At 36.2% G+C, this 9,181-nt stretch overlaps 1 protein-coding gene across 2 annotated transcripts; it reads left to right on the top strand.

Moving 5' to 3' along the window:
* The first annotated feature begins 1,102 nt into the window (after positions 1–1,102).
* On the top strand, positions 1,103–7,322 carry LOC109222030 (putative late blight resistance protein homolog R1A-10). Of its 2 annotated transcripts, XM_019386440.1 has the most exons (3): positions 1,103–3,742; positions 4,126–4,241; positions 6,679–7,322. In XM_019386440.1, the coding sequence occupies exons 1-2, from the start codon at positions 1,123–1,125 to the stop codon at positions 4,212–4,214; spliced, it is 2,709 nt and encodes a 902-aa protein (XP_019241985.1). In that variant the 5' UTR covers positions 1,103–1,122; the 3' UTR covers positions 4,215–4,241; positions 6,679–7,322. The 2 variants fall into 2 exon arrangements, with proteins under 2 accessions (XP_019241985.1, XP_019241986.1); XM_019386441.1 differs by lacking the exon at positions 6,679–7,322 and having other exon boundaries at positions 4,065–4,154.
* Positions 7,323–9,181: the final 1,859 nt, after the last annotated feature.

Below are 9,181 nucleotides of genomic sequence, written 5' to 3'. Positions count from 1 at the left end.
ACCAAAAAAGAAGAAAAAGGAAACAGTTTGTAGTCACTTAAGTAGGGTGGTAAAATGGTTAAAAAACAGTTAACCATTCATATTATCCACTAAAAAATGAGTTGGTTAATAAGCTTTTTAAAAACGGCATGGTTAAGAACCATATTATCCATTTAGAAAATAGATAACCAATGGATAAGTAATGAGTTTAACTCTTACATTTGTAGAACTCAAATTGGGGGTTCCTCAAGTTTGGGAGACTAGCAATTCTCCCAAAAGTGATCATATTCATAAAGCCATGGATAATATAGCTACCCATATTATCCGTTGGTTAATCCGTTTTTTATCTGTATTAAATATGGGTCTGGTCGGATAATTAATCCATTTTTCATTGACCCGTTTTCGACCCGTCCCATATCCGACCCGATCCGCTCGTTTGCCACCCCTACTTACAGTACACCGTCGCCTCCACCAATACTTACTCTCTCTGTCAATGCTTCCACCTATGCCAATGCATCGTATATCTAGATTCACCATCTAACGAAACCATGTATGTATTGACAAGGGGAAAAGAGAGATGGAGAGATTGAAGAAATGTAGTTGGCTTAAGGTAAGAACCTAACTTTGTGTGCTTTTTAAGGGGGAGATATTTAGAAGAAGTAATTTTTGTGCACTGTTGTATTTGTATACTCTTGTGTTGTTATTTGCTAAGTACTTAATAAATGTTAATGAAAAGCTGAGAATATTAAAGCAAGTGGTTTGGAGAAGCAGAAACAAATAAGTTTCTGTATTAGAATATGTGAACAACACTATGGACACCTTTGGTCTGGCCCTTCCCCGGACCCCACTATGCGCGGGAGCTTAGTGTACCGGGCTGCCCTTTACTTTGGACACCTTTGGAGCTAAAGACAAAAGCTTTTCAGTTTTGAGCTTCAGTGCTAATGTGCAAGTTAGAGAGGTAACGTATGTATTAAGCCTTAAAAAAGTTGACAACTTGTTACCTATCCAAAGAAAATAACAACTTGTATGTGATACAGTTCAATCTTACAATTTGTCATGCCTGCCAATTCAAGTGTATATTGAGTACATGTTGCTTCATTCGCTAATCTGTAGATCCTTTACTGCAGAAGTATAAAGAGAGAGATGGCTGCATATGTTGCACTGACTTCTCTAATCGGAACAATACAACAGCTTCAGCTTTTGCATTCAAACTTAAATCTAAGGGACACTAGTTTGAAAAGTTTGAATTTACTCTACGAAAAGGTTGATTCTCTGCACGAGCTCCTTGATAATTCTGATGCTGAACAAACTGAGAATTTGCACGCTGAAGTCAAACATATAGCAAATGAAGTAGAAGATGAAGTTGAATCACAGATGCAAGTGGTAATGGATGAACAACATGATGGACTCCATCAACAGGAAGCCCTCGAGAGTTTTTTTGAGATCTTACAACGAGCTATAGAAAAGGTTGATTCCCTCAAGGAAGGACTCATCAAACACAGTCAAAATAACAATTTGCAAGCCGGAAATTCCTCGCTTTGTGATTCAAGTTCACCAAGATTGCATGCTCCAACCCTTGAGAACGATATGGTAGGGTACGACATTGAACAAGCAGACATGCTGAGTCAACTTACCGGAGGCTCAGCTCCATTGGAAGTCATCTCTGTTACAGGTATGGGTGGCATTGGTAAGTCAACTTTTGCCAAAAATCTGTCTTCTCATCCCTCAATTTTGAGCTTCTTTGATATTCGTGGATGGGTTACTGTGTCTGAGGACTATAGTTTTAGAAAGACGCTTTTAGGCCTCCTTAAAGATGCTAATACTGCAAAGGAAGAAGAGCTTGAAAACAAAAGCGATCAAGTACTAGCAGATCGCTTGAAGAAAGGTTTAAAGGGTCGAAGGTATTTTATTGTTGTGGATGACATATGGAGCAAGGAAGCTTGGGATGATATTAGACTGTGTCTTCCAGACTATGGTGTAAGAAGTCGGGTATTGTTGACCACTCGAGACGTTGAGGTTGCTCAATATGCTAGCTTTTCTAAGGATCCTTTCAGGATGCATTTACTTAACCCAGATGACAGTTGGAATTTGTTTTATCAAAAAGCATTTGCAGAAAATTGTTTTCCAGTTGAATTTGAGAATGTTGGAAAGGAGGTTGCAATAAACTGCAAAGGATTACCACTTATGATTGCTGTGGTTGCCAAGATTCTCTCTAGCAAGAGGACATTGGATGAGTGGAGAAAAGTAGCTCAAAGTGTGAGCTCATTAGCAGACGTTGATGCTTATCGACAATGCTCAGGAGTGCTAGCTTTAAGCTACAATCATCTTCCTTCTTATTTGAAAGGTAGCTTTCTGTATTTTGGACTTTTTCCAAAAGCTAGTGAAATTTCTGTGGGAAAGTTAATTAGATTATGGATTGCAGAAGGACTCCTAAAAGTAAAGGGGACGGAGAGATTGGAAAAAGTGGCTGCTAGTCATTTGGATTATCTTATTGATAAAAGTCTAGTTATTGTTAGCAAGCGAAGTATGGATGGGGAAATCATGACATGTTTGATTCATGATCTTGTACATGATTTCTGCTTGAGAGAAGCCGACCGCCAGGGTCTTTTGTATATTGAGAATACCGATAATGCTGGACCTGGATTAGTTTTCCCTCAAGGTTGTAGGTGGATTTTAAGAAAATCAGAGCGCTCCACTCATTTTAGCAGTCGATTCTATAATCTTGATCATAGCAAATTACGTTCGTTGTCTCTTTACCCTTCTGATATGTTCCTTAACATAGCACACTTTCATTTCAAACTTCTTAGGGTATTGGACATGGAGGAAAATCGTTTTTTCGATTTCCCCATAGCTATACTAGACCTAGTTTTTTTAAGGTATTTGGCATTGACGTTTAAAAGGTCTGGACAATTACCAATCTCTAAACTTCTGAATTTACAAACTCTCATTGTTCGGCCACTATCATACATTAGTGATTGGAGCCTGTCCTTACCAAATGAAATTTGGAAATTATCTCAGTTAAGGCATCTCCATTGCTGGTGTATGTATTTGGAATCTCCTCAGACGGTATCAGGAAATAAGGTGAAGAACTTGGTTTTGGAAAACTTACAAACTGTTTCTGGGTTGACACCTTCTTGTTGTACAAAGGAAATATTTGAAGGGATTAAGAAAGTAAGGAAATTGGAAATTGCTGGTAAAGCAGAGGAATTTTATAGTATGATGGGATGGGAAAATAATCTTAAATATTTAAAAGAGCTAGAGACACTAAATGTTGCAGTTTGGCATCGTCTTGTTATGTTCATGTCCAACGCTGTGCCGCGTTCAATAAATCCAAGTCCAGGTTCTTTCCCACCAAATCTCAAGAAGTTGACACTTAGCGGTACTTGTCTTCCATGGAACTGCATGAACATTTTTAGCAAGTTGCCCAATCTCGAGGTGCTAGAATTGAAGGATCATGCCTTCGTTGGCATTGAGTGGGAAGTAACAGAGATGGGCTTTCCAAAATTGAAGTTCTTACTCCTTGAGCATCTGTTTCTTAGTTATTGGACAGCCACCGATGATTACTTCCAATGCCTTGAGCGTGTATACATCAGAGATTGCGTATACTTACAAGAGATCCCAGAAGGATTTGCAGATAGTGTGACACTGCAGCTAATTGAGTTACATAAATGCTGTCTTTCTCTGGTGATTTTTGCGGAGCAGATCCAGGAAATGCATGAGGAATTGGGAAACAACTTGCTTAAAGTTTATGCCTTTGAATCATGTAAGTAAATCTCATCGACAATGAACTTTCAGTACTCATTAAGTGTTTTAGTTTTTGTGCTAGAGCATTAGCTTAGAATTAACCTAATGACTGTGATAGGATTAAGATTTCTTCTGTTTTAAGGGTCAAATGTTTTCTCCAAATAGAAATGAGATAATTATGCTCTCTTTCATAGGCTTTTCACAATTGTTTTTAAGAAACAAATGATTTTCTGAGAAGTGAGAACAGGAGCAATGTTTTGTCTGCAATTTTCTGTTGGGATTCTTTTGCAGTTCGATCCCCAATGTTTTTCTCTATTTTCATTTAAAGCAAACCATAACAGGGTTCAAATAATTGATCCCAAACACTACACAAATTCCATTTACTGAACGCAACTACTTCAGTTCTTCAGCATGAAGGAGTAACCCTTCTCTTCAAGCTGGCTCGAATGAAAATGCAACGCTCGAAGTCAATCAGATCAGAAACTGTGTAAAATGGAAATTCAATGGAATCTTTGCTGGTAAGACGCATTTCACTGGTTTTTTTGATATTTCTTATTTTACATTTTGTTATGTCTGGCAGTTCGATACATGTTGGTTGTCTGAAAATTCTTGTATGGTTGCTCTCTGTCAATGCGTTAATTGAGCCACTTTATGTTGTCTTTATTTTCTTTGATAAACTAAGCTCATACTATCTTGTACAGTTTGCTTATGCTCTTAATGTACATTTATATGAATGGAAGAAAGAGGCCTGGTTTCAAATTGTAGGGAGATTTGTGAAAGTACAAGGGGGGGGGGGGGGGGATTGTATCCTTTTTAAAATCTTAGTAGACTTCACAGAAATGGTAGTCAACTAAAGCAGATGTTCAAGCACAACTAGATACTGTGCAGAAAGATATAGTGCAGGAAATGTAAATGACACGCCATGTTTTTATACTGGTTCGAAACTAATGTAGTACCTAATCTAGTCCCTTGGATTTCAAGACGGTTATCCTCTGTAAGCTCTTTGGTAATGACTTGAGTACAATCTTTGGTGCTTTTTCCTTCGCTCATCACATACAGTTTCAGCAATGGTTTTCCTAATCTCTCACCAACGACGACACTTTGATACAGTGCCTCTCTAATTTTTTCTCTTTTTGTTTTTTTACAAACTAAATCTACTAAATAGTGAATACAATTTTTTTTTTAGTTAGAGATTGACTTGTTGGGTAGACAACGGTATATCGGGAGAAATTCAAAAATAGCCAGATTTACCACTGGTCGTTGAAAAATAGCCAAGTTTCAAAAGTCATCGAAATTTAGCCACTTTAAATCTGAGCGAAAACACTGTTCAAAATCCGGAAAAATACGCCCGCAAATTTTACGGGAGTTCCAGCATAAGTATGCTTGAACTCCGTAAATTTACGGAGTTCCAGGATAACTATGCTGGACTCCGCAATTTACGGAGTTCAAGCATAATTATGCTGGAACTCCCGCAAATTTTACGGGAGTTCCAGCAAGTATAATTGTCCAGTATAATATACTGGAGTTTGGAGCACTGGTGCTCCAGTCTCCCGCAAATTTTACAGGAGTTAGCAAAGTATACCGGTCCAGCATAGTATGCTGGAGTTCGTACACAAATGCACCAGAACTCCCGTATATTACACTGGACCGGTTCCTGTTGCAGCAAAATAGTGGCTATTTTTCATTGACTTGATAAACGCTGGCTATTTTTCATTGACCAGTGTGAAAACTGGCTATACCATGATATTTTAAACGGTATATCCCTTCATCTTTTGGTTGTAGAAATATGTTAGGAACAACAAACCTATTGAAAGGTTCCTTGCTTATCTATTTTCTCCTACTTGTATACCAGGGCTTTCCCCACAGCGTTAACAAAGTTATTACAATTAATTTCCTGAAAAGGTGGCACATGAAATGTTGCAAAGAAAAAAGAAAGAATTGTGCCTCCTACATCAATGATAAGTAGGAGATCGTACGTTTTTATACAATTATAGCTTGGTTGAAATAAAATATGTTTGAATCATATAATCTATGTGGATATGTGTTGCTTATAAAGAAAGGGTTTTGAGTTCTAATTTCTAAACTGTTTTCATTTTATGTAAGGATGTCAAATGGGCGGTTTGGGTCAATTTTGGGCGGGTCAAAATGGGTTGAGTCAATATTTGACCCGCCCAAAAGTTACTTGGGCTAAGATGGGTTGGGTCAAGATGGGTTAAAATTCGGGTCATAACCCAACCCGCCCAACTCTTATTAAACTTTAATTAATATGTGTTATTTTCTTATAAATTGTATAATTACTAAATAAGGCTTTTTTGCTTTTGTTATGGTCATATTTAAAATATTAAACAAAAAATAAAATTATTTCTAAGATATTTTGACAAACTTACTCATGGATCAATTTGGGCTAAAAATTAGCCCAACTTTAAATGGGTTGAGATGGGTTGGGTCAAGATGGGCTAAGTTTAATAAATGGGCTGGTTAATAACCAACCCAACCTTGGGCGGGTTGGGCGGGTCATTTGGGCTTGGGCCAAATTTGACAGCCCTAATTTTATGTTTACTCGAGACGAAGTGTAGAAAGATTCAAAGAACACCAAAGGCGGAGCCAAGATTGAAGTTTGTGGGTTCGGAATTCTAGTGGGTTCTAAATTAACAATTTGCACATATTAAATAAATTTCTTAAGATAAATACAGAGTTTGGATCAAAATTACTGTGTTCAGCCGAACCCACATATTGAAGCTAGCTCCGCTCCTGAGGATCATCCAGATGAAGATACAGAGGAAGATGCGCAAATGAGTTTTGCGGTAGACCAGCGAGGAAGATGTAACTTATGCCTGCTATATGCTTGTGTTCTCTTTCTTGGTTTCTCTTTGAACTTTTCATGTCATATCTCCTGAAATGTTCCTCATTAAGAAGATTTGAAATTTATGGTTAAAATTGTGCTTGTTTTGTAAGAAAAATGGAGGTGGACGTGATCAATGCCCCACAAGTACCAAAGGATAAAAGAATGGAGAGCTATTTCTTCAGCTGGATACCTCTACAAAGCCAAACATGCTACCTTTGTTATTGGCAAAGGTTGCTGCTTGAAGAAAAACAAATACGAAGCTTCGTTCCTATAGAAGAAGAGGCGATCAGAATGGCACCTGAGTACATTCAGAATCTCAATTTTTCAGAAACAAGCATTCTGCTCTTATAGACCAATATTTTTAGCAGGTATGGAAATCCGAAATCGGAGCAGACAGAGGTGAAAGTGGGATGAATATGCTACTACGACAGTTGTAGAGGTTCAAAGAAAGACATGAACTACTTGTTAAAAATAGTAATAAACTTGTTTCCATTTGTCCACATTTGTTTAGATTTGTTTACATTAATTTAATGTTTCCATACATATAGTTAGAAAAGAGTGAGGTGTGGACATGTGTGAATTTGTGTGAACTAGTGTAGGCATGTATGGACTAGTGTGTACATGTGTGGACTTAATTAATATGTACACATGAAGTTTAGGCTAGATACATGTAGGAGTTCTACTATAAATACCCATGTATGCTAGCCATTTGGTGCAAGTGAAGTTGAATAGAAATCATCCTTTCCTCCACCTCTCTAATAGTGAGTTTTGAGTGTTTGTTTAGTTGTCTTGCTCTCCCAAAAATTTCTAACATTTCGTATCAGAGCCAGTGTGTTGAGAGACAACCAAACTTGGAGAAAAGATGACAAACACTAATAGAACACCATTCCAAGTTTCTATGCTCACAAAAGAGAACTATGAGAATTGGTGTATTCGAATGAAGGCCTTGCTTGGTGCCTATGATGTTTGGGAACCGGTAGAGTCTGGAGTTGATGGAGCGGAAGATGCCGCTGCCACAAATAAGAAAGATCAAAATGCACGCACTCTCATCCATCAAGGTTTGGATGACAAGATGTTCCAGAAGGTTGCAAATGCGACAACCTCCAAGCAAGCATGGGACATTCTTCAAACTTCCTTTAAAGGTTTGGACAAAGTGAAAAAGGTTCGTCTCTAGACCTTAAGAGGAGAGTTTGAATCATTGCATATGAAAGAAAATGAATATGTTTCAGATTACACACTACTAGAATTCCTGCAAAAAGCGACCAAGCTTTAGCGACCAACGTTGGTCTGTCAAGAAAAGCGACCAAAGTTGGTCGCTAAACTGGTGAAAATAATAAAATAATAATTTTAAATAAATTAGCGACCAACGTTGGTCGCCACTTGGTCGAAAATTTTGTCAAACTGTTGACCGGAATAGTCAGACTTGCTTGGTCAAAGAATTACTCAGATTAGCAACCAACGTTGGTCACTTCATGGGACCCACCTATTAAATTTTAATAATTATATTATTATTTTTAAAAAATAATAAAATATAAATAAATAAAATTTAATATTAGCGACCAAAGTTGGTCGCTATATAAAGAGTAAACAGATTGAGACCAACTTTGATCGCTAATTTGGGACCCAGTTATAAAATTTTAATAATTATAATTTTGTTTAAAAAAAATTATAAAATATAAATAAATATAATTCAACTTTAGCGACCAATGTTGGTCGTTCAGTAGAATATAGACCAACTTTGGTCGCTAACCTGGGACCCAGTTAATATTTTAAAAATTATATGAAAGATAAATAAATCTGATTTAAATTTAGCGTCCAACTTGGGTCGCTAATTTAAAATTATGTATGTTTAGCAACCAAAGTTGGTCGCTATTTAGGTCACCATTGGTCAAAATTAAAAATCACTTTTGTATTTACTAAATAAATAATATAAATGTTAGCCGTTAACACTTTTGTAATACAAGGGATGAATAGTACTACGAAGCGTGCGTGTGTGTGTCTCTCTCTCTCTCTCTCTCTCTCTCTCTCTCTATATATATATATATATATATATATATATATATATATATATATACTTACGCTATACTATGCACTAAGTATAAGTGTATTACATAATATTATATCGAATATAGCTTATATATATATACTTTACTATGCACTAAGTATAAGTGTATTAGGTAATGTTATATCCAATATATATACTTACGCTATACTATGAACTAAGTATAAGTGTAGTAGGTAATATTATATCGAATATAGCTTATATATATATAATATATATACTTACGCTATACTATGCACTAAGTATAAGTGTATTACGTAATATTATATCGAATATATGTACTTACGCTATACTATGCACTAAGTATAAGTGTATTAAGTAATATTATATCGAATATAACTTTTATATATATATATATATATATATACACACACACACACTTACGCTATACTATGCACTAAGTATAAGTGTACTAGGTAATGTTATATCGAATATATATACTTACGCTATACTATGCACTAAGTATAAGTGTATTAGGTAATATTATATCGAATATAGCTTATATATATATAATATATATACTTACGCTATACTATGCACTAAGTATAAGT

Source organism: Nicotiana attenuata, unplaced genomic scaffold, assembly GCF_001879085.1.
Source record: "Nicotiana attenuata strain UT unplaced genomic scaffold, NIATTr2, whole genome shotgun sequence".
Lineage (NCBI taxonomy): Eukaryota > Viridiplantae > Streptophyta > Magnoliopsida > Solanales > Solanaceae > Nicotiana > Nicotiana attenuata.
Note: the sequence above shows the minus strand (reverse complement) of the source record. Positions and strands in the feature narration are given on the sequence as shown.

What these genes read in the sequence shown, in the direction of transcription:
- LOC109222030 (XM_019386440.1), top strand. Translation starts at nt 1,123, where the DNA reads ATGGCTGCATATGTTGCACTGACTTCTCTAATCGGAACAATACAACAG. An exon ending in AGTTTATGCCTTTGAATCAT is followed by an intron (nt 3,743 to 4,125) that starts GTAAGTAAATCT and finishes CAACTACTTCAG; the next exon opens with TTCTTCAGCATGAAGGAGTA.